Here is a 26481-nt window from a genome sequence, read left to right as displayed (position 1 = left end):
ATAAGTTGAAGAGGCGAAGTTCACGACGACGAGACAAGTGCAAGCCGTCTCAATAATGGTTGACAGGCGAAGCCGTTGTTGGTTGGGAAGACCACTATCATGTAGTGTTAGTAATTTCATATTATTGAAGAATACATGTAATATTCAATAATCAAGTAATATTCAAAAAATTAGAAGAATCATTTAATTAATTTCCTTTGTAACATTTTAGAACTGAAATCGCTTGCCCCTCTGCCTTTGTTTTTAATAAACAAGTACTATTGACAACAAATAAGCATCCAAATGACAATGCTTACAATAAGAATGGATCACTGAACAATGGATTTTGTACATAGTTTGGCTCTTGTACAGCTGTGCCATTGATCAGTTTATTAATGGACTCTCCCATTCTAACAAATGAAGGGCATCACCTCAATATATATACAAATCTCATCAGTGTTGCGTACAGCCCCTCTTGCACCCACCAATAGGTTCATCAATTTTTTGATCTTATTTATATTATAATTTAATTATAAACATAAATTATTAAACTTATATGTTTGAGGGACCATGTTACTTGTACCTATAGGATGACAGACTTGATTACCAAATCAAACTTCATTATCGATGAAGTCCAATTATTAAACCGTCACAGATGGAAGAAGCCCGATCGAGCTTTATTGGCACCATAGACAAGAGAAGCCTGGGCTTTTCATTTGGGATGAAGCTCGACCGAAGATGACAGTGGCGACAAGATGGTGTAGTGGCAGTCGGCGTGAGATGTTGCAATAAGATGACAGTAGGATGCAGTGACAGTTGTGCGATATGCTATTAAGGGGCAATGAACGAATGAATCGACTATCAACAGTTGGCGAGGTGTTGCAGCAAGGCGACGAATAGATGCATTGGTAGTTGACAATCGATGAGGCAAGGCAAGGCGATGCGGAGCTTGCTAGAGGTGGCCATGATAGAGGAAAAAGAAAGCGACCAAAGACAAGGGTGATAAATTTGCAAATTGGTCTAGTTTTATAAGAATTCAGTAATCGAACTATTTTTAACGATTTCAAAAAAATAAGAATCATAACTGAACTATTACATATATAAAATCAAATCATGACCAATCCGTCACACCTAACTAACTGGTTTTGATTCTATCCAATTAACATTTAGCTTCTAAATATTTTCACAAAATATGAAATTACAAACAAATTTGTTAATTGAAATAAACCCATAACTTCATATGTGAATGTTACTAGTTTCCTAGAAAGTGATACTATTTATGCGTATGTATATATATATATATCTAAATAATTATAATATATATAAATATAATATCAATTTCGATTCAGTTCGAATAATAATTTAAAAAAAATAATAATCAAATTAAATATATTAATTTTTAATTTTTTAGAATTAGACCCATAAAACCAATCTAAAAGGGAGGATTCAATTTAATTTGATTCGATTTATTGATTTTCAGATATTTTTGACACCCGTAGAGACAATTTTATTATTTGAAACCTTCAATGATCGTCGTTCATATGCAAATAGCATTTTCCATGTTTGAATAGGGCAAGTACATTGAATTGTTTAACCCTTATGGAGCAACTAGCAGTACATAATAATAATAATAAATTATAAAAAATAATAATGACCCTCGTTGACGGAAGCCCAAGTCAAGCATCCACAACTCTCCCTTGACCTTAAACCCTCCGCCAACGGAAGAAGCGCCAACATGATCGAACACCTTCGCGGTATCGCTTGGAACGATCTCTGACTCTTCCAGGAACCCAGTCGTCGTCAATCCTCTCTCTGAAATTGAGCTCAATCGTATTCGTCTAGCAATGGCCGATCCATCATCGGAAAAGAAGTCGACCACCCGTCAATACCACCCATACCAAGGCCACCTCGACATCCCAATCCAAAGCCTCTACAACCTCCCAACCTCACCCGAGTACCTCTTCCATGAAGAAGCCGCCGCGCAACGCCGCTCCTGGGGCGAGAACCTCCAGTACTACACGGGCTGCGGCTACCTCTCCGGCGCGGTCATGGGGGCCGCCAAGGGCTCTCTCGAAGGCCTCAGCGCGGCCGAGCCAGGGGACACCCTCAAACTCCGGCTGAACCGCGTCTTGAATTCCGGAGGCCAGACCGGCCGAAGGTTCGGGAACTCCCTCGGCGTCGTGGGTCTGATCTTTGCTGGGTTGGAGAGTGGGATGATGCAGTTGAGAGGGACCGATGATCTGTTGAATAGCGTGTTGGCGGGGCTTGGAACCGGCGCGCTTTACCGGGCGGCGGCGGGTCCGAGGTCGGCGGCGATCGCAGGGGCGATTGGAGGGTTGGCGGCGGGCGCGGCAGTGGCCGGCAAGCAGGCGGTCAAACGATATGTTCCCATATAGTGAGAATTCTAGGATTTATATTTTATTTAATCTTTCTTTGTATTGGCCTTATTTGTTCTCTTATATAAACGTGAATTTTGGCCATAAATTGCATGTAATTTGGTTGCATGAAATGCTATTAAAATCATATCTAAATATCAACTGTGTAGAGAGAGAGGGCTGATTGAGCCATTTTTAGATTAACCTTATATTGGTGATTTTTTATTTTTTTTGGATATAAATTACACCTACATCTCATCTCATGTGTTTTGCCCTTTTTGGGTCAATCACGCCTATGGTTTATTTTTAATTAAATTAGTCAGTCTACAACACCCTGTACTTTGCTTAAATTGTCGGAACGCCCAATAATCTATTAGTACCCTTGTTAATTAAGTCATGATTAATATAAAATTAAATTCAATCTCTTTAATTAATTAAAAATTACAAAAAATTGAAAAAGCTTTTGCCATTGGAATCGATTATTGGTCCCCATGACTTTGCAAGCCATGTTCATATTTTTGTTCGGTATTTTCATATTTTTTTTATTATTTTAATTATTTTTTAATATTATTTTTTAATTTAATTTAACTCTTATATTTTTTTTTTAGTGTAACAATTAAAATTTTTAAAGTATAAAAGTTAAATTGATTAAAAAATATAGATTTAGATGTATAATTAAAATAATATAAAATTTAAATTATCACATAAAAAATATAAAAATATGAGAATTAAAATAATAAAAATGTTAAATGAGCCCGTAACAAAATAAAAAAGTTAAAAAGACAAAAATATAAATTTTGGCTCAGTACAAGCTATTCTAAGTAGGCTGTAGCGTCGGATCCAGAGACTAACATCATTGCGATGCATTCTAGTAGGTAGGCCCAGTTGGGTTGGCTTTCCGACATTGCTGCAACCCAACTGTCGGTTGCAGTGCCAGAAGAACTCTCATCTGGGTTCCAGGGATAGCGGAAACCCAACTCTGAAGAGAGAAAATGAGAAGAAGAAGAAGAAGAAGAAGAAGAAGCCTTCGTTGCCACCATCGCCGTTATATCTGAAACCTACCTCCATCGTCATTACTACTGCCATCTCGATCGGCCAGATCTGGAACCTCCGTCGTATTCGCCAATGGCGCGCGCCCAAAGACTGGTTTAACTAAAAATAAATTATAAGAGATGTTTCTACAAAAGACCAAAACCTATATATGGTCATGAATTTAATTAGCCTTAATTTGTCTACCTTTGAGCTAGCTTTTATTATTATTATTATTATTATATGACCCACACTCGGCGGCCTTCTTCATCTAAAGTGTGTACGCTGTGCTCGTATACATGTTGAGCCTGTGTTGTGTGTGTTGGCTTCATATATAGTCTGCATGCATCTCTCAAGCGTCGGGCTCAGTTTCTGGGCAGTTCCAATCTCAATTTGTCTTGAAGGAACGAACAGATAAAGTGGAACCAAATGTGAAGTTTGCACTACCAAACGTGTGGTACGTAGCTTCGTTGGCGTAAACGAAGGTTTTTAATGTGTTACGGTAAGGTGTTTTATTCCACACGTGATTGCATGTGTTAGTGTTGGTGAGAAAAAAATATTTTATTTTTCTTTCCTCTTGTTCTTTAAATGATGGAGGTATTAACTTTCATCGAGTGGGAGAACAGCAGTGCACTCAGGGGTGTGCAAAATTTACAAAACTATATGTAATTTTTTTGCTTAAAATAAAAGAAGAAGAATGGAACGAACTAAACTGAATCAAACAAAATAAGGTGGCCCTTCACCTAGTGGCTAAGTTAGGAAATATGTTAAGTCTGGATCAAATTATAATTTTAGTCTTAACCATAACGTGGCTCCGCCACTATCTTCACCTTCATCTCCTATCGTTGTCTTGGACAGATCCCAAGTTTTTGACCATACGACCCTTTTTCTCTACCTCTAATGCTAATGGTGGCCAGCTATGTTCCTATTATTACCAACATGTCTCTCCGCTAATTGTTTTCTCCCACCACAAACTATTGGCTCCATCGCATCGCTTCAAACATCACCTCTATTTCCTTTAACGATTTATGGCATTTGGGCTTCAGCCCATTCAATAAGGTTTTCGACAACTTTTTTAGTTTTTTAATATATATACATACACAAATAAGAAATAGTTGTTCTGAACATTAAAATTTAAATCTATTGAAATCTAATTGTTAGATCATTTTGATTTTTGGGTATGTATGTCACTGAGCCAATACTAATATAATGGTTAGTTTTTATCGTCGGAATTTGTCATGAATGGTGGCCAGTGACATTTTCAAATTTTGATGATAAAATTAATTTTAAATTTACAAAAATTAATCAAACTCATTTTTATATATATGCACCACCACAGTTGAGGGAATTCAATGATTGGTTTCAATCATTAGAATCATGGCCAGCAACAACAGTATGCCAAAAATTATTTCAGTTTGTTTGATTTTTTGTTGGTTTTTTTTAGTTTTTTCAATTAACTCAGTCAGTTAATTTTTTTCAATTTTTATTTAGTTTTTTCAATTTTTTGGTTAAATTTGATCAGTTCGATTTGATTTTTTTACAAAATTTTGATTTTTTTTGATTTATAGAAACCGAAAAACGTGAACTTTGCAATTGGTTAATAAAATATTTATTAAAATTTTAAATTATCAAAAATGCCCTTTATCTCTCTCTCTGCTCTTTAATTATCAAATTTGAATAAGCATCATGCATAACATAATCAGTAGATTATGAGATTCACATTGGAAGCTTGTATATGTATATGGGCATGAATGACAATGAGCCGCCCTTTTTATTTTTTTATTTATTTACATACTTGAGTCTATTATTTTTCAATTATTATTGAAGACCATTGATAGACCAATTGCGGATGCAAGGGGCTAAGGGCTAATAGGGGTGTCAATGATTCGGATTGGTTCGGTTTTATAAAAATCTAATAATCGAACTATTTTTAACAGTTCTGAAAAAATAAGAATTGTAACTAAACCATTACATATATAAAACCAAACCATGACCAATCTGTTGCATCAGAGCAATTTCGATTTGGTTTCGATTTTATCCAATTAATATTTAATTTCTAAATATTTTCGTAAAATATGAAATTACAAACAAATTTGTTAATTAAAATAAACTCATAACTTCATTAATACTTCAAATTTTGAAATAAAAGTAGAACAAAATAATTCATAGATTATCTCATCAAATGAGATTACATCGACCATTTAATATAACAATAGCGCATAAAAGTATAGAAATAAAAGAGTTCATGAATAAAAATAACCAACAACAACAAAAAAATAAACAAAAATTAACAGATTAAAATTGCAAGTAATAATATATATATGCATATGTATATATATACCCAAAAAATTATAATATATATACAAATATAATATTGATTCTGATTCAGTTTAAACCACGGTTTGAAAAGAAAAATCAGTAACAAAACCAAATATATCGGTTCTTAATTTTTTAGAACCAGAACTTAACCGTTGAACCATAGAACCAATCCAAAAGATGTGATTCGATTCGGTTTAATTCGATTCATCGATTTTCAGATATTTTTTGACACCCCAAAAGCTAAGGCCAGTGACTTATACCCTCTTCATTTAGCATTATTCTTTCAAAAATAAATTTATTTTAGTTTAGTCTCAATTTTTTTTTTCTTTTTATGTATAACCCCCAAAATAATTTAAAAGAAGGTTATTGCCCCCATGGCGTAGATCAACTAGCAAAGGAAGAGTCGTAAGGGTATTGCTCTTTGGGTTCACAGGTTCTGTGTTCGACTATTGGCCAAGAAATAGTTCAGCAGGTAAGGAGCGATCCTGAAAATGAAAAATGCTTACCACCCTCATGTTTACGATTGTGTTAGAGGTTGAAATCTGTCTATTGAATTTCTTGATTTATTTATCCTGTTGAAATTATGAGACCGAACAGTAAGAGAGTTTGTGATGGTACATTAATAATAATAATAAGAAAAAAAGGATCATTACTGCGTGTACCGGACTATCTTCTAAAGTAATATACATAGGCACCCATGGCCTCCTCCTCCAATGATGGGGTGCCACATCACTGATGACATTGTCATCAGTGATGCCCCCTAGCATTTTTCTAAAAGAGCAGAAAACTGGAATTAGTTATCTTCGGGGCCTCCGCTTCAGTGGGTTTACAGTATTAAATAAATTAATTTAGCATTAGGAGCGATCAACCGTGCGGAGACCCCAAACACCAGACGACCGCTGATGAGTTTGCTCTGTCTCTCGTAATAATAGATCCAAAGGCCAACGGCAGAGAGAGAGAGAGAGGGATTGAGAATTGCTCGAGTGAGTGAAGATGGTGAGCAAAACAGAGGAGGCAAGGGTGCAGAGCCTGGAGGATCAGGTGGACAACGGAGGAGGAGGGGCTTGGGAGTACCTCTGTCTCGTTCGGAAACTCAAGCTCCGACGCTCCGACAAGGTCTTGAAGTACGGTTTGTCCATCTTGAATGACTCCAATAAGCGATCCGCTCTCGGCTCCGAAGGTAATCAATTTCCCTGTTTTTGCTTTTTCAATCCATTCCCAATACCTAAACCCTTGATTTCACAATTACTCGGCTGCAACTCCTGTGCCCACGCTTTGATCGTTGTGTGATTTCCTGAATCGATTTTTCTTCATTTTGTTTGAGTTGACTTCGACTTTGATGCCAGAATGGGCATTTTAGCTGTTCTGATGCTGTAGGGCGTCGTAGCCGTAATGTTAATACCAAATTAAGGGCTATGTATTTCTCAGCCGCTTCAATAAGATGCGGAGATGCTTCTGTTTCTAATCTGATTCAAGATTTTACCTTGGAAGAGAAAAAAAAAAAAAAAAAGTCCAGTTTTTGGTGGCAACTAGGATATTTAGTCAACAAGTTAGATGGAGATAACTCTATCCTGGAGTTTGATTGAAACAAGGTCCCCCTTAGTCAAGCCATGAGACATCAATAATAATTCCTAAGAAGCTAAACGCTGTTATATTTAGGGTTACTGGAACTAATTTCTTGAATAGAAATTCTACCACACTTACTCTCACACACTCACGGATTTGATCTAAGGAACAGATTTAATAGAATCAACAGAAAATAAAACAGAAAACAGAATTAAACCAAACAAGAAACACAAACCACACATCCACAAGAACATCCAGATTATCCTAATTCATGCCATGTGAATGGCACTACATCCAGCCTCTAAGATTCTCCTGAGAGCAATCTTTATTTCCAGAAATCGATCAGTACAGTAGCGGCCCTTCTCTCCCTTCTATTTTTGAGCGCCCCAATTGTTTTCCCCCAATATTACAAAGCTAACAGCCCTAGTCTTTCTCTCAGAAACAATCAGCACTCATTACAAATAGAAAAATGAGAACTCTCTCTCTATTTGCTACCCCTTGCCCTCTATTTATAATAGTGGGTGGATATCCCAATGAATATTATTAGATATTTACAGTTAAACCCTCAAACTATAACTAATTACAGTTTGGGTTACAACTATCTAAACTCTTCAAAAGGAACTTTAGAGAACTGCCATCATTCACTGCCATTGCCATAATCTTCTTTTATACCATATACTCGAGACAACCTTTAACAATTCTCCACCATTGTCTTGAGTATACTTCAACCTTTATCCATCAAGCCTTGGCCTTTCAATAGATGAAATGAACCTGCTCTCATAGGTTCTTCATGCTGCACCTCATCACTCAAACACAAAACAAACATCAAAGAAAACAAATCAATGCTGTAAGACATAACAATGGACCATCTTTGGATAAAATTCTAGCTGCAATAATTAAACCTGCAACTCTCAGTAGATATTATCCTTCTCAAGGGATTTTCCTAATGGATACATTCCTAAAACCAATATGATTGGTTTCTCCATAGTGTCTAAGTACACTCCGCCATAAACCAAATCCATACTCAATGATACTCATTAATCCAAAAGTGTCCAAACTTTTTACACAGCATCACAACACAGTGAACCTCATCCGAATTGGCCTTTCCACTACTAGACTTTATTCCTAGCTCCCCAAAACCGGCCTTTTAGGCTTTACCACTGATCTTCCTCTAATGTTTCCTTCAAACAAACAGGATTGCTCATCTCTACCTACCAGTCTACTAAGATATGCTTACAATTAGGGTAACCTAGGCTGCCTTAAGCTGTCCAAACCCTATTCCAATCTCTATGCCTTTGTATTTCCCAGCTTATCCTTCCTCCCACACTCTCAAACACTGATCTAAACACTCAGCTACACCTTGAGAGTTTTATTTTGGAGAAAATACCAATAAAGCTGCCCATCAATATACTAAGCATACCACTGGAATATTCACAGCTTCCCTATGCACTCAATTTTAACCCTTTTGGACTCTTCCAATCTTATATCTTACCTAAGGAACTACTACCATATCTCATACCTAGAGAGACCTTCTAAGCAACCAATCCTTGCTTACCTTTCCCTCTAGCCTCTTATTCCTTGGCTATACTATAAGATCACTTTTCTCTTAGTTTCCACATGGATAATGGCTGTTAGTGATACCTATTTGATCCAAATTAGGCCTTCATGTGCTGCTTTAATCAATGGCCATTTGTCTAGCATTTTTCTTAGACTTTTCCCCATTTCCAGCACCTTCCTTAATTCTCAAATAGACACTTCACAGCACTCCACCCCTTTAACCTAAGGGATCTTTCATCTAAGTCCAACATTCTCCCCAAATTTACATGGCTCCATGCCATTCATTTGGACAAGAGTGCATCACCTCTTCTTATACAAGAGGTTCTATTTACCAACCTGCTCCTTAGCACTCAAACCTGAGCCTAAGCATCCTTCAAACCCAACATTCCATACCTCACTGGTAGATTACTTGTGGTTCTATCTTTTACCCATCCTAGGCAACACTAGACCTTCTATTCCCTTGCTCATTACCTACAAGATGATTCTCCTTCCCTTTAATTGCTTAATCCAGATTTTGATCAACCATGGGCTTCACCATACAAGACAACCCTTGCACACACCCTTTTCCCCTCACTGTTCACAAGGACCCTCAATGCAGGAGCCAAAGCTATACTAGCTTCCTCCCTCTCACAATCTAGCCCAAGCTTACACAATGAATATGACCAAAAAATTTTCAGATTTCTCTATTGCTATACCCTGGTTCATAGGTTAGTTTAGGACATTCCCAAAGGTTTCTCCTTGCTGTTTTCTTTACACAGCATCCCAGATTTCATCCCTTGCCCTTAGCATTAGCTAATTTTATGTCCTATTGGTAGAGTTTTCCCTCATAGGTGAGATCCCTAGCTTTTAGAAGACCTAGGCATACCTATTCCACAACTCTCCTCCACCTAAACTTTCATACCAGAAGCAATTTCCAGCAAGCTCATACTTTTTCCAGCAATCTCATATATGCTTGGGAATTCCTTAGGGACATACCATCTCCACTAGGTTCACCTCAACTAGCTCCACCATGAGACAAGGCCTAGATGGGTTCCCAAAACATCCTAGAAACTGATTTCTAATGGGATTTACTGATTTTGGAGACTTCTACATCTGGAGATCTAGACAAAGCTACATGGTTTCTATTCCTATACACCTGCAAATTTTCTGCTCCCCTAATATCCCTAGCCTTAGATACCTTTTCTAGTCCTTGCTCACCATTGTGAGCCATCCTCAACAAATGACACAGCCTAACCTTATCATAGGCTATCCTTTAGAGGCTGCAGCTTATCCACAGAACCTGCAAGCATGCACCACATAACTTCTATTCTTGAGGGTTGCTTCCATCTCTCTAAGAGATCCTAGTAACTCTTAGGACTTCCATTCTCACTATCTAATTATTCATAAGGACATTAGGCTTTCTATAACAACAGGGATATATTTTACAGCTTCTTAATAATCTGGAATAGCTCCACCATGCATCCTATTCTCCCATTTCCAACTCCCTTAACCTTACTTTGATGCCTAGACAAACCATTCCCCCCTCCACCATGACTCTATGGGTAAATACCCTTTTCCTATGAGAATTACACCATAACCCTAGGACCTATGCTATTTTTACTGCATACCTAGAAAGACTATAGGACATTCGCACTCTCATAGCCAAAACCACACGTGGTGTTCGAACATTCAGGGCTGGTTCTTTTTTGGGATTCTTTCTTCTTATTTGGGCAATTCTTCTTCATATGCCCTTCTTCATGGCAATGAAAGAATTTAATCACTTTCTTGTTGATTTCTTTTCTCTTATCACATATTTCCTTTTTCTGTTCATCCGTAAGGGATTCTGGTGGTTTTTCCTCACTGCCTAAGGCCTCTTCTAGCCCTAGATTTCCTAGTAAAGCCCTCATCTTCATCTTCCAAAGGCCGAAATCATTCTAGCCATCAAACTTCTCTATGTCATACCTAGTTGCAGCCATTATTTGACACTATTCTATGACCGAGAATCAAAACAGAAGAAATCTTGATGAATCTTGATACTAGAAATAGGCTCTGATACCAATTTGTTATTCTAGGACTATGCGAAATGACCCTTAGATGGTATATGCCTCTCTCAACACTCTCAAATCCACCTAACGATAATAGGAATTGAAAATAGAAAATATGAGCAATCAAAAAACAGAATGAAAATAAGAACAAGAAACAATCAAACCACAAGCAATAGGCGTGGATTTATCCTGGTTCGGTTTCCGGTTTCCTTTGAGGAAACCTACATCCAGCCTTCAAACAGTCTTTATTTTCAGACAAAAGATTAGTACATCATAGCCCTCATAGCCCACAAACCCTGAGTACAATACCACACTGTTTCCCCAAGAAAAAATCCCAAGACTTGCAGACAGTCTTCCTTTCTTGAACAATGCCTTGCACTCATAATACAAAGGATTAGAGCACTTCACAGAATGATCCCCCCTTAGCATGCGCCTTGCCCTCCTATTTATAGAGGAGGCGGACACACTTAGGCAACTAACTAACTTAGGGAAATTACATATTAACCCCAACAAAATGTACTAATTACACTTAACCCCTAGCTGCCTAATTTCTTCAGCCGAGACTACTTCTTCATGCTCCTTTCCGGTTCTGCTATCTTCTAGGACAAAACTCGAGGCAAACTTCAACAATTCTCCACCATTTGCCTTGAGTTCTTCACCCGATAGCCAACTCCTGCTTTCTCCATGAATGATGGACAAACCTGATCATATCAAACACAAACACATCATTTGGAGACAACTTGTCTCTACCATGTTTTAAGATGTCAACAAAGGTTTCATATGACTTTGGTAGAGAGTGCAATAAGACTAAGGCCTTATCCTCATCATTATATTTGATGTCTATGTTCTCAAGATCCAAACATAACTTGTTAAATTCATCTATGTGCTCCTGCAGTTTCTTACCTTCATCCATTATAAAGGAGAAAAAATTTGGTTTTCAAATATAACCTAGTAGACAAAAGGTTTTAGTCAAGTAAAGGGTCTCCAATCTTTTCCAAAGGTTTGATGCTGTGGTCATTTTGGCCACTTCCCTCAAGACTTTGTCCCCTAAACTTAAAATCAAGGTGTTAATCACTTTCTTGTTGATTTCTTTTCTCTTATCACAGATTTCCTTTTTCTGTTCATCGGTAAGGGATTCTGGTGGTTTTTCCTCACTACCTAAGGCCTCTTCCAGCCCTAGATTTCCTAGTAAAGCCCTCATCTTCATCTTCCAAAGGCCGAAATCATTTTGGCCATCAAACTTCTCTATGTCATACCTAGTTGCAGCCATTATTTGACACTATTCTATGACCGAGAATCAAAACAGAAGAAATCTTGATGAATCTTGATACTAGAAATAGTCTCTGATACCAATTTGTTATATCTAAGGTTACTGGAACTAATTTCTTGGACAGAAATTCTACCACACTTACTCTCACACACTCACGGATTTGATCTAAGGAATAGATTTAATAGAATCAACAGAAAATAAAACAGAAAACAAAATTAAACCAAACAAGAAACACAAACCACACATCCACAAGAACATCCAGATTATCCTGGTTCATGCCATGTGAATGGCACTACATCCAACCTCTAAGGTCCTCCTGAGAGCAATCTTTATTTTCAGAAATCGATCAGTACAGTAGCGGCCCTTCTCTCCCTTCTATTCCCGAGCGCCCCAATTGTTTTCCCCCAAGATTACAAAGCTAACAGCCCTAGCCTTTCTCTCAGAAACAATCAGCACTATTACAAATAGAAAAATAAGAACTCTCTCTCCATTTGCTACCCCTTGCTCTCTATTTATAATAGTGGGTGGATATCTCAATGAATATTATTAGATATTTACAGTTTAACCCCCAAACTATAACTAATTACAATTTGGGTCACAACTATCTAAAATCTTCAAAAGGAACTTTAGAGAACTGCCATCATTCACTGCTATTGCCATCATCTTCTTCTTATACCATATACTCGAGACGACCTTAACAAACGCAATGCTATTGCGAAGTACTTGTGCCTTTATGACTTACAAAATCGATTGATTGTAAAATTTAACTATCCAAATGATTGTAAAATCTTTTCATATTTATTTCTTAGAAGTGCAAATTATTTGAATATAATGAACCAGAATCTTAGAAAAGTGGAGTTTTAGTAGGAAAAAAAATGGAACAGATGGCTGTCATGCTCAATACACTTTTGAAATGTAATTTTACATGCTTAGTCTCGCAAAAGAAATGGATTTTTTCATTGGATATCTTTCTCACAAAAGAGGCCCTTTAAAATAATAGGTCTCCTATAGCATAGTTTTTACTAAGTTTGACGGTATTGCATTATATTTCAGAGCATTTGGTGTTGCAGATTCCTATTTTTGTTCCTATTCCATGTGTTTGAACAATCTGTATTTCAATTAATATAGTTAAAAGATTACCTTTTACATCTATCGGAATAATTCTCAACAACTTAACTCTTAACATCCAAAAATTTTGGGGTAAACATTCACTTTTGTGCTTTTTCCATTAAGTAGATATAAACATATTATTCAATTATTTGTAACCACAATAACTAAATTAATAAGTATCTGTATGTATTAATATGTGAAAGGAGATCAACTGTTCAGCACTTCTCCCTCTTTCTGGAATTGTGCAAGAGACTACAAGAGTTTGCCAAGAGTTAGACACAAATATACTAGCGGTATAGTTGTTCACAGCCTGTGAAAGCTCCTCATGTGTCTTTGTGTGTATCTTTTCTTTTAATTTCTGTTTGTCACTTTGAGAGAGCTCAAATTGTTGGTAAGGATCCAATTCTACATTGTGCAGCTGATTCCATGGATGTAATTTCATATATCCTATAACCAAAAAATGAGGAAACAAAAATCATACTCAGGCCAAATATATGATGCTGGTGGTGTCAAAAAACACTACCCTACTGGTGAATTTCTACTCAAGTGGATGTTCAACGTGACTATTTTGTTGTTTCATATTATGTGCTGATTATTCATCATATTGTAAAAGAGAGAACCTTTTTGTTTTTTTTTTATTGCACTGGATATAGAATGATCATACTGTAAATAAGAGTGTATCTGTATGTGGTTGCAGACATAATAACTGTAGACAACATGCAATACAACTTTATCTTATAAGCTTGGATTCTCATGTAATGAACTGTTGATTTAGGCAAAGTTTCTCAGCTATTTGCAGTTTTCTTCACATTTGGTATTTGGTATGTGAATGCAGTCAAATATAATTTCTTTTTCTGAACAATCATCCTATCTCTATCTTTGTTAGCTAACAACAGCAGCAAACACAAGCCTTAATCCGATTAGGTCTGATCCATCTTTATTAGCTAGTGGATTTTAAAATGCAAGCCTCTTTCTGTTTAAAATGATAGTCATGTTAATAATTCACAATTTTTAGTGTTAGAAGTTTTGCACATATGTAAACAGTAGACACAAATGGGTTTTATACCCTTTTTTTTTTTTTTTTTTTCGTACTAGAGTTATCACTATATTTTATTGCAAGCCTCTTTGGATTTATTTTTCTTCCTGCAGACACTATTACCAAATGAAAATTTGGTTGTAGCTGTTAATGGGGAAGGTCCTTGTTTAGCTAGAACTCTACATTAATGGGTGTTTTTGCTTTCCTCTTTTTTGTTATATAGAGTGGACTTTATATGAGCAGGTTGCTATTGCAGCTCTGGACTGCCAATGCCTTGATCTTGCAAAGGTAAAACTTTTTCTTTCTGATGTATGGTCCCGGACTCGCTTTATCTTCATATTTATTTATTAAAACATTATTGGAAGATATTGGAATCCATGGTTCACTTCAAGTCCCCTGCCATTCATGTGCTAATATAAAAATTTGGGCACATTAATGGAATACTTAATTGGCTTCTTTCAATGTCAAAAAATTTTCAAATAGTAAGTTTAGTGCATAGAACTTTTGCATATAGGAACCATAATCAGTTAATGTGAAATATCTGTTGCTTTAAGAAATCTTTTCTTTTTAATTTAATTTTTTTACTGCAATTTGCATCTGAAAAGAAAGTAAACATAAGATTACTATACCATTGGATTACCATCTTACCATTCCTAGCATGAGCTTCAATCATATTGGCCAGGTGTGGAGCTTGATGATTTACACTTAAACAAGGTTAAGCTTCCTCTACAAAAAGAGCTTTTTCCCTTTATAGGAACATAAACATGTTAGCGTGCATCAGGACATATGAGTGGGTTGCTAAGGAATAATATGGGATTTGGAAGTCATTGGATTCTGGTCGTGACTAGGGAGACCTAGCTAGTGTCGCTGAACAATTTGGTTAGAAAGGTGTGGGATAAACATAATCCTTGGAGATATGGTGCATGTATTGATCACCTAGGGACACGAGAATTGAAAACTTTGGGGCTACATGGCTTCATGACTTGAGATAGAGGTTTTCCTTGTAACATCACCTGAACAGTAAGTTTGGCACTAGGAGATATGAAGTTCCTGTTCCATTTGATAAGGCATGCCCTAGGATGGTCCAAAAACCATTCACATTAGGTTATCTTTTTATTATTGGTAGAAATTAGATTTGTGAGAAAATAATTATGAGAAAAAACCTAAGAGAGTAGCCTCTCTTAGTTTGTTATTTATAATAAGCATATTGGGCCTTAAACTTATTATATGTGTGTGTTAACAAAGTTATTATTTGCACCAAACTTATTACAAATATATTCCACTCGAGCACCCTTTAAAGATTTGGTGAAGACATCTGCAAGTTGATCATTGGAGTTAACAAAGTTTGTAACAATAACACATTCAACCAGTTTTTCTCTAACAAAGTGACAGTCAATTTCAATATGCTTAGTCCGCTCATGGAACACTGGATTAGAAGCAATGTGTAAGGCAGCCTGATTATCACAAATAAGCTTCATAGGAGACATTTTAGAAAACTTGAGTTCCTGCAGAAGTTGTTTAAGCCAGATGAGTTCACAAGTTGTATTAGCCATAGCCCGATACTCTGCCTCTGCACTAGATCTAGCTACTATATTCTGTTTCTTACTTTTCCAAGAAACCAGATTTTCATCTTCTGATTGAGCAACTTCAATACCCAAGAAATACCGAAGTCGGCCTAGGTCTTTGGTCTAAAAGTGCTGATGTAGATGTTCCTTCAGCTTCTGTATTCCAACCTGATCACTTCCTGTGATAATAATGTCATCGACATAAACAACCAGGTAGATACATAAGGAAGAAGAATGGCGATAGAAAACCGAATGATCAGCCTCACTTCGAGTGAGACCAAAGGCTTGAACCACAGTGTTGAACCTGCCAAACCACGCCCATGGAAATTGTTTCAGACCATAGAGAGACTTTTTGAGTTTGCAGACTACATTGGACTCCCCCTGAGCAACAAAACCAGGTGGTTGCTGATATACCTCTTCTTGCAAATCATCATGAAGAAAGGCATTTTTAATATCAAGCTGATAGAGTGGCCAATGACGCGTAGCAACCAGAGAGAGAAAGAAGCGAACATAGGCCATTTTCGCAACAGGAGAGAAAGTATCGCTGTAATCCAGCCCATAGATCTGTGTAAAGCCTTTGGCAACCAAACGGACCTTAAGACGTTCCATCTGGCCATCAGGACCCATTTTGGGAGTGAATACCCAACGGCAACCAACGGGAGTCTTTCCTGGTGGTAAAGACACCAAATCCCAAGTACCATTTGAATGTAAGGCGTCAATTTCATCTAACATAGCCTGGCGCCAACCAGGATGGGATAGAGCTTCATTAGTGGTTTTAGGAATGGAAACAAAAGAAATGCTCGAAACAAATGCACTATAAGAAGGAGACAAACGGTCATAGCATAAAAAGTTATAAATAGGATGGAGATTACAAGTAGACCGTGTACCTTTTCGAAGAGCAACAGGGAGATTGTCGGGTTCAGGATCTGGGGCAGGAGGGACCACAGACGGAGAGAGCGAGTTAGGAGAGTCTTGGGTTGGAGGAATGCTGGCGCCGATAGCGGGATGAGGATGACGGTGATATGTAAGAAGTGGATGAGTCGTGGTAGGTGGACCAGAAAATGGTAGGGTAGGCGCCACAGAGGAGATAGACAAACCCGAGGAGGACAGTGGAAGAAAAGAAAAAGGAACAGGCAAAACCTGGTGAAGACTCTATGAATCAGGTTGAGCAACCCAAAAAAAAAAAGACTGATGTTCAAAGAATGTGACATCAGTGGACAAAAAATAGCGATGCAGCTCAGGAGAGTAACACTTATAGCCTTTTTGCAATCGGGAATAGCCGAGAAAGATACGCTTGAGAGATTTTGCAGCAAGCTTATCCGGTCTGGGTGAAAAAGAATGCACAAAACAGATACATCCAAAAACACGAAGAGGAACAGAATAAAGTGGTTGTGTAGGGAACAAAAGGGAACGAGGAATTTGCTCATGTAACGCTGAAGATGGCATGCGATTGATTAGATAACATGCAGTTAGAACAACATCGCCCCAAAATTTGGTGGGAAGATTGGCATGTAAAAGGAGCGTCTGTGCAATTTCAATAAGATGGTGATTCTTACGCTCAACAATCCAATTTTGTTGAGGTGTGTAAGGATAAGAAGATTGATGCAAGATGCCATTGGTAGTCATAAAGGTAGTAAATGGAGAAGAAAAATACTCAAGAGGCATTATCACTGCGGAAGGCACGTATAGAAACTCCAAACTGTGTTTTTATTTCAACAATAAATGTTTTAAAAATAGAAAATAACTTTGACCGACTCTTCATAAGAAACAACCAAGTGCAGCGGGAAAAGTCATCAATGAAGGTGACGAAATATAAAAAATCAAGAGTAGAATTGATGCGACTAGGCTCCCATACATCAGAGTGCACGGGGGAAAAGGGAGCCTCAACCCTATTATTGACTGGACAAGAAAAAGAATGACGAGCGTGTTTACCACGCTGACACGACTCACAATTAAACATGGACAATGACGACAAATTAGGAACTAATTTCTTCAGTTTGGAGAGGCTGGGATGACTGAAACAATAATGGAGACGATCTGGGGAAGCGGCACTAGTGCAAGCTACCGGCGAATTAGGCACAACAAGATGATAGTGACCCTGTGACTCACGCTCGACGCCAATCGCCCGCTCCGTACCCTGGTCCTGAACACAAACAGAGGTAGGAGTAAAGATAATAGAACAGTTAAGGGTTTTGGTAAGTTGGTTAACTGAAATCAAATTAAAAGGACTATCAGGAACATATAAAATAGAATTTAATAAGAAAGACGAGGTGGGTGTGATTTGACCGATTCCTTTAACTACAGTTTAGGTGCCAGTAGCCAGGGTAATAGTAGGTAAGGTATCAGAATAGGTAAGTAAGGAGAAAAGAAGTTCATTACCACATATATGGTTAGTGGCGCCAGAATCTATAATCCAAGGACTAATAGATGAGCCTTGAGCAACACAAGCAATAGGATTACCAGGATGAGACGGATGGGTAGCTTGAAACTTTAAGAAGGCATCATACTCAACTGCAGACATAGGTACCAATTGCGAACTTGGTGGAGATTGAGCAGGACTAGGATTGCTCTTAAATACATGAGCTGCACTAGTAGATGATACAGGTGGAGCAGCTGGCCGACCATGTTTCTTCCAGCATTTGTCCTCAAGATAACCCAGTTTCTTACAAAATGTACATTGTGGACGTGAGCGATTATTATTGCGTCCTCTATTTTCTCCTACGGTTGAAGCTTGAGACACAAGAGCTGAAGATTCGGCTAGAGGAACAACATGAGAAGAAGAGGACATACCATGTGCCCCTGTCATATTCAACAACCTTTTGAAGGAGTCCTTCATGGTAGGGCTAGCGGAGTTGGTCAAGATTTGATGCCTGATGGCATCAAACTCTAGTTTCAGACCAGTGAGAGCAATAACTATAAAAATCTTCTCTCGTTGAGCAATCTGTTCGGTGAGGGTCGTAGTGAGAGGAAGAAAAGCAAAATTCTTGCATGAGAGCCCGAACCTGTCCCAGATAAGATTCCATAGACGACTCCTACTTGAGATTCTTAATATTAGAAACTATAGTATACAAACGTTGGATGTCATTTGTATAACACTCTTCTGCTTCCTTCCACACATCAACACAAGTTTCCAAGGGGTGAAAGAGCTGCATGATGGAAGGATCAATAGACTGTCATAGGAGGCTACATGACTAGGCATCAACTTGTTCCCATCTAGCCCGATTCGCTTTTGGCACACTTTCAGCCTTTGTGGTAAGATGATCCGCTTGGCATTGCCCTTTGAACCAAATTTTGACAGAAGCTGCCCATGAGAGATAATTAGCCGACCCTATCAACTTGACAGTGGTAATATTAAGATTGGAGACAGTAAATGATTGAGAGGCAGCAGGGGCAACAGGTGCCGAAGCGAGAATAGCACCGGCAGAAACGGTGTCACTGAAATCAGACATGGTGAGGGTTTCGACACTGGAAGTGGTTAGAGGAGTCGCGGGTGATCAGATCTGGAGAAGCAGGAAAAAAGTGGTCGGTGGATGCGCTGTCGCGCCAGCGCGTGGAGACGGAGGCAGCAATCGGCGGCGGCGCGTGGGGGCGTGTGGGTGGTCTGGCGGCGGTGAGTCTTCAGCGGTCGGCCAATCTAGGGGCAGCGAACCTGATAGTGGTGGGCGGTGTTACCAATGGTGGTCGGACAGTGGGTTTTTGGTATTGAGCAGTGATGGTTAGGGTTCAACGGCTAGGGTTTTGGTTGCTGGAAAAAATACACAGCAGGGCTAGGGTTTTTTCCTCACCAGTGGCTCTGATACCATGTGAGAAAATAATTATGAGAAAAAACCTAAGAGACTAACCTCTCTTAGCTTGTTATTTATAATAAGCATAATAGGCCTTAAACCTATGGGTTTCATCAAATTACAAAAATAAAACACACACATATAATAACTATAATATATACTAATAATTCTAACAAGATCCTTGGTGGAATGTATTATTGCCCTACATATATTGGGGGCTCTAATTTGAGAAAGGATACTATTATTGTTCCAAAGCATTAGGGCATTGATAATCTGTCTCTCTCCCATACTAATGCTATTGCTTTGTCTTTTATCCCTTCTTTTCATGCCTGCAATTCCAGAGTGTTCTACGCAATTCATATACTAATAATGTCATCTATCCACATCCTTTAAAATTTTCCTAACAGGACAACTGGGAACTTTTTTTTCAACTAATATGCTTGCATTTGTATAGTTGAGGGGATAAACCAATGTTTTGCTCTCTAAACCTGTCTAGAGTGTTGTGGCCTTGGGTTGATAAGTTAATGGACAGGTTTCGATTTTCTGGGTGTTTGAATGAGGCCATAAAGTTCCATCCCATGTCTGATGGAAGGGGAAGAGGATGGTTAGAAATATATCTAACTGGGGTGAAGTAGGAAACCTGTCTTGTTTGGATAACTGGGAAGGGCAATGTATTGATTGCTGATGGGATTTATTAAGAACTCTTAACTTTCTTAAGACTACAACTACTATTCTCAACTGGACTACTACCTTAAGATATTGGTATTCAAGGTATTGTTTCTCATATGCATTACTCCCTTATTGTCATTTGTATGGTTGGTGAATTTTGCAACAGGTAATACTCTGAGAAAAGTCAAGCCTGCCCAATTGGTTTCGCAAATACTGAAATTCCCTTCTTATGAGCTTCTACCCTCCCTTTTCATTTCGTACATGAAGTGCATCATAGTTTTGGTATGTGCAATTCTAGGATGTCAAATGAAGCCATTGATGAATATCTCAAGTTAGATCAGTTGTGAGCTCCTATAACAAACAGTAGCTGAGCTTCATTTTGGAAATTGTGAAAGTGAGGCAAGTGCTGACGAGTATGACAAAACCTAACAAAACTTAAGATGTGGCATTTTCCAAAAAAGGACACAACATAACTAGGGTACATTAATTAATAAAATAATTTTTATGCGTTTAATGGCATAATAAAGTACCAAAACTATTCTTCAAACTCATAAATTACATTAGATGTTTAATTTGCAAACTCATAGTTAATGCATTTTTGCCATGATCTTCTGCAGGATTGCATAAAGGTTTTACGAAAGAAATTTCCTGAGAGCAAGAGGATTGGTGAGTTCAAGTAACTTATTGCTATATCATGACATCAGTATCTATTTATGAGGGAGGTAGTGCAAAGTTTCCTTGTGATGGCTGTGGTGTTGACATGACCTAAATTCATGGTCTGTCTTTTTTATATCAGATTATGAGTCAGTCATATATCAAAGACAAAAAATATGCTCCATGCTGACATTATCACCATCATTCTTGGTAGTCCTCTCCCTGCAGTTACTCCAACTGCAGGGAGAGATAGAAACGGTGTGGTTGCAAAATAAATGTCGGGAGCAGACAATCTTGCCTCAAAATGTGGTCTACTAGTTTGAGACTTTGATCTGTTCCTCAATACAGATGAGGCCAGCATTTTGTGATTTGAGATCCTATACTTAATACCTTAAGCTATGTGTTTTTATGCTTATTTTGGATCTTGAAATTCAAGGATAGTAAAAACCTGATTTTTAAAATTATATTTAGGTGATTCAAATTGTACTTTGTGTAGTGTCCTTGTGCACTTTGACCCCCCTCCCCCCAAGACCTTTTCCATCTTCTGCAACTAATTGACATGTAGCAACATACTATATGCAAAATGGACAAATATTCTTCTCCTTGTGATTTATTTCACGTGTTCAGAATTTTAGTATTAAACACATCTCTGGAAGATTTATCTGGGTATATTTGGAGGCTTAAGATGAAGAATCAATATTATTTGCCTCCAACAGATGAGAAGGCTAAGATATGTGTTGAGTTAGGATAAAAGCTTACTGTACAAGGAAAGGAGGGGAAATTATTATGAATAAGACTTAAAAGGATGCGGTAGTGTATATAAAAAAAATTGGAGATGGGATTATTGCAGTTAAAGTTGTTTTAAGAGAAGGGACTCTAGATTATTGCAGTTAAAATTGTTCTCAAAGTGACTCTAAATGCTGTCAGTGTAAATGCACCACAAGTCAGATTGGGAGAAAGATAAAAGACAAAAGACAAAATCTTGGGTGGACTTAAAGAGGGATTGTTGTAAGGAATGCCTAGAGGAGAGAACAACATTAGAGAAAGTGACTTGAATGGGTAAAGTATGTTGGAGGTCATGGATTTCAACAGAGAAAAAAAAAGGTAAGAGCTATTTTGGATTTTTCCATGGCTTATGATCTCACCATATAGCTAATCATTTAAAAAAAAAAGGGGTGAACATTTAATTACATATTAAATTGGCTTATTGACTGCCTAAAAAGACTTATTTCTTATGAGGTTAAAGCATCACTTGTGTTTTAAGGATTGAGGACCAAGAATCAAGTGGTGGATCTAAAAGGCAAAAATCAAGTTATTTTTAAGGGAAAAAAAATACATCATGTAAGAGATTGGATTTTGAATGATGAAGCTAAGCTAATGTGGAATGATGACAATTCACAACTGCTAATTAAAAGAAAAAATGGGTTATCCATGACAATCTAATGGGTTATTCAAGTCTACATTTAGGAGGGTTGAAGGAAAAAAAGGGATTATGGTTATGTTCTAACCATGACCGCTTGTCAGAGAGACTGGTGGTTATCCAATCTTATAAAGCTCTATATGACTTGTCCATGCGGTGCAATTTGTCACTCAATTTGTGGAAGTATCAGTTGATAGTGGACTGTTTACCTGATGAGTGGATATAATGAGCATTAGACCACTGGGCTAGTTGCTATTGACCAATTCATCAACTACTAGTTTTTGATAGATTAGAGGATGTCCTTGCATTTACACATAAATTGCTGGATAGGGTTGAGCCTGTGACACTCCCTACGCCTTATAATGCCAGGATCCTCATGCACTAAGATAGCTTTTGGTGATTAATAACTTTTAAATGGTCATTAAATTTTCATGTAAGGTCATAAATGCAGTTGTCGCAAATGGTTTTTATCCATCGCTGCTTTTGGTCTGTTTCATGTGTCAAAGGGTGTGTTAGCTGGACAAAGATGTCTTTTTTACAATTTTAGCTTGGTTATAAATGCAGGTAGGTTGGAAGCAATGCTACTTGAAGCAAAAGGATCCTGGGCTGAGGCAGAAAAAGCTTACTCAAGCCTTTTGGAGGATAATCCATTCGATCAGGTAAGTTCCCCTACAGGTTCTTTGTAAAATAATTCATTTTGGTTTCAATGTTATAAGGGTGTGTTTGATTGGGGGGTGGAAAGTGGGGCGGAATTCCAATTCTCACCCCACCCCCTAGGAATTTCAATTCCTTGATTTTAAGAAAATTTTCACTTTTTGAACTAAGATGGAATTCGAATTCCATGAAAAAAAAAACTGTTTGATAGAATTTCTTAGAATTTGAATGGAAAATGAATTCCACCCCTATCAAACGCACCCTAAGTTCTTTTGTTGCAAGAAAGAGAACAGTCCTTCCTGTAGAGATAGCAAATTCATAATCTTACATGTTAATTCTTTTCCCTTCATGCAATTCAGGTAGTCCATAAGAGAAAGGCAGCTATGGCAAAGGCACAAGGCAACCTTTCAGGGGCCATTGAGTGTATAAATAAATATCTTGAAACGTGAGGAATTTCTCAAAAGCATATTGTTTCAATTTTAGTGATGTTCTGTCTTATGTGGCTACATGGTTGAATTTTTGTTTCTCCAGATTTATGGCAGATCATGATGCCTGGAGGGAACTTGCTGAAATTTATGTCTCTCTACAAATGTGAGATACTTGTAGTTCGCCTTTTGTTAAAGGGAAAGAATAAAATTGAAATATTATTTCTCTAATTTCTTAGAGAATGTATATCGTGTGTTAGTTTAAGATGTGCCTTTTTTTCTTCTTCTCCTTCTATGGGTTTGAATTAGGTTCAAGCAGGCAGCTTTCTGCTATGAAGAGTTAATCCTATCTCAACCAACAAATCCACTGTATCACCTGGCATATGCAGATGTAAGTGGCATTTATTTTAGGGCATTGTAATTTTTGTTTCCCATGTAGGGAAGTAAATCTACATATATGTTATGATACAGATAATTGTTCTCTTCTTGTCTTCTTTGAGGGGTTAAAGGCACAAAACACTATCAGTAAAAATCCTTAACAACAACATATCCAGCCTTTATCCCACTATGTGGGGTCGGCTACATGAATTCTAGACTTCCATGTATTTCTATCTTTTATCATATCTTCATTTAGACCTGTACACTTCATATCAAATTTAAATGTCTCTCCCAAAATCTTTTTGGATCTGCCTCTATCTCTTTTTTTGACTAATTGTTCTATTTCATCAACTTTCCTCAAATGAACGTCTCTTGGTCTTCTTCTCGCATGACCAAACCATCTTAGCTTGGTCTTTCTCATCTTTTCCTCGATTGGCACTACCCCTACCTTATTACGAATAATCTCATTTCTAATTTTATCTTTTCTTGTATGGCCGCACATCCATCTTAGTATCCTCATCTCCGCTATGTTCGTCTTTTGTTCATGCTGGTATTTGACTGTCCAACATTCTGAACCATACAACAAAACTGGTCTTATAGCTATCTTATAGAATTTTCCTTTTAGTTTTAATGATATTTTACCATCACATAACACTCCCGATGCATTTCTCCATTTTAGCCAACCTACCTTAATTCTATGCGTGAGATCCTCGTGAATTTCTCTATTTTTTTTAATCACTGATCCCAAATCTCGAAAATGGTATTTTCTTTGTATAATTTGGTCTTCTAATTTTATTATAACATCATCCACTCTTACATTCTTAATAAATTTACATTACATATATTATGCTTTCCTTCTACTTAATTTAAATCCCTTAAATTCTAAATTGTTTCTCCACTACTCAAGCTTAGTGTTCACTCCTTCTTTTGTTTCATCTACCAACACTATGTCATCTGCAAATAGCATACACCATGGCACCTTTGTCTAAATGTGTTTAGTAAGTTCATCCATTACTAAAGCAAATAATTATGGATTTAGTGCAGAACCTTGATGCAATCTCATTGTAATTTTAAACGGTTCAATGTCCCCTCCGCATGTTCTAACTCTTGTTTTTGTATCGTGATACATGTCCTTAAGGGCTTGTATATAGACTATTTGGACTCCTTTATTCTCTAAGACCCTCCATAATATTTCTCTAGGGACCCTATCATAGGCATTTTCTAAATCTATAAACACCATATACAGATCCTTCTAATGATCCCAATATCTTTCCATTAGGTGCCTAAGTAGGTATATAACTTATCAGTAAAAATCCTTGCAGAGAAATTTTCCCAAGGACATCATTTTACATAAATTACATTCCTTGTGGGTTGGTAAATTGTTTCTAAGAGAATAATGTTGACTAGCGATTGGCCAACTTTGGAGCATCGTCATAACAAAAATCTTGGTCATCGCTAGTGAAAAGACAATGTCAGTTGCATGCCTGTCAGTAGCCCTCCTCACAAGCAGATGCAATAAGACCTGATCTGACTTATTTACGTTGAGGTTGCAAGGTTACCTGTGCTCTTCTTCTTCCTTCTTTTCTTCTCTTCTTCTTCCTTCTTATCTTATTAAAACATGTTGAACCATTAGAACTCGTTCAGTATATAAATATGATGATCATCATACCAATTAATTCTGTTTGTTGTCTCTTTTGAGCACCCTCCTAACTGCATCAGTTGGACTGAGCTTTTTGCTTTCTTGCTTGTAACAGGTGCTTTACACACTTGGTGGACTCGAAAACCTTCAGACAGCTAAGAAGTATTATGCATCTGCCATAGACTTAACTGGTGGGAAGAACACCAGAGCACTTTATGGCATTTGCTTGGTTAGATCTCTCTCTCTCTCTCTCTCTCTCTCACACACACACACACACACAAAATGTCTGATGGTCTTGGAATTTCTTTTGGTCTTGTGGGAGGAGGATGGGGTTTCATGAAGGTTCCTATTGAAGTATTTCCTGGATGGTTTATTCTAGATATTTTTAAATCTCAGCTCTCCAGACTTTGAATGAGATGAAGCTTATAATACTTGTTGCCTTCATGGCATGTTTGCCATCTTGTATGACTGAAAGAAAGCTTTGCCCCTGTTTATTCAGTGTACATTTGCCATCGGACAGCTGGCGAAAGGGCGTAGCAAGGAGGACAAGGAGAGCCCGGAGTTGCAATCCCTGGCAGTAGCAGCCTTGGAGAAGGACTATAAGCAGTCAGCTCCCAGCAAGCTTTCTTTGCTTACTTCCACCTTCAGGAGCTTAAAACTTTCTTCCTAGACTAACCTTTTGGTATTGATTGGATTTGGAGCTACTATTATTAATTTGCACACCCCCTCTGCCCTCAGGCCAAATTGGAAGGGGCGAAACCATAGTTTGCTCACTTTCCGTTTTTGTGGAATTGGACCTGCTTTCTTGTGTCCCTTTTAGTATTTGTTTGATTGCACAATGATAAAACATGTTTTTCTTCTGTCTCCTGCAATTTCTTGTTACTTTCGTCTCTGTTCCTATATGTCTGTTTCATGTACAATCTGCAGTTACTATACCTTAGGTGCCTTCTTTCCCGTCTGGTGCTATTATTGTTTTAGAACTTGCGGTTACAGATAGCGCTTGTTTTCAGTTTTCATGTTGCACCTA

General features: G+C 37.6%; 2 protein-coding genes across 3 annotated transcripts; both read left to right on the top strand.

Moving 5' to 3' along the window:
* Nucleotides 1-1652: 1652 nt before the first annotated feature.
* LOC127802342 (mitochondrial import inner membrane translocase subunit TIM23-2) lies at nt 1653-3588 on the top strand. Of its 2 annotated transcripts, none has more exons than XM_052338093.1 (2): nt 1653-2374; nt 3230-3588. In XM_052338093.1, coding segments are annotated over exons 1-2 (552 nt in total). In that variant the 5' UTR covers nt 1653-1823; the 3' UTR covers nt 3231-3588. The 2 variants fall into 2 exon arrangements, with proteins under 2 accessions (XP_052194053.1, XP_052194052.1); XM_052338092.1 differs by having other exon boundaries at nt 3227-3588.
* A 2936-nt stretch (nt 3589-6524) lies between these two features.
* Nucleotides 6525-26314, top strand: LOC127802050 (uncharacterized). Its single transcript, XM_052337702.1, has 9 exons — nt 6525-6882; nt 14489-14553; nt 20902-20950; nt 22923-23017; nt 23372-23457; nt 23544-23603; nt 23747-23828; nt 25570-25683; nt 25954-26314. Exons 1-9 carry the CDS (start codon nt 6696-6698, stop codon nt 26122-26124), a joined length of 909 nt encoding a protein of 302 aa, XP_052193662.1. The 5' UTR covers nt 6525-6695; the 3' UTR covers nt 26125-26314.
* Nucleotides 26315-26481: the final 167 nt, after the last annotated feature.

This window comes from Diospyros lotus, chromosome 5 (assembly GCF_014633365.1).
Source record: "Diospyros lotus cultivar Yz01 chromosome 5, ASM1463336v1, whole genome shotgun sequence".
NCBI classification, from domain to species: domain Eukaryota; kingdom Viridiplantae; phylum Streptophyta; class Magnoliopsida; order Ericales; family Ebenaceae; genus Diospyros; species Diospyros lotus.
This window is presented reverse-complemented; position numbering and strand designations above follow the sequence as displayed.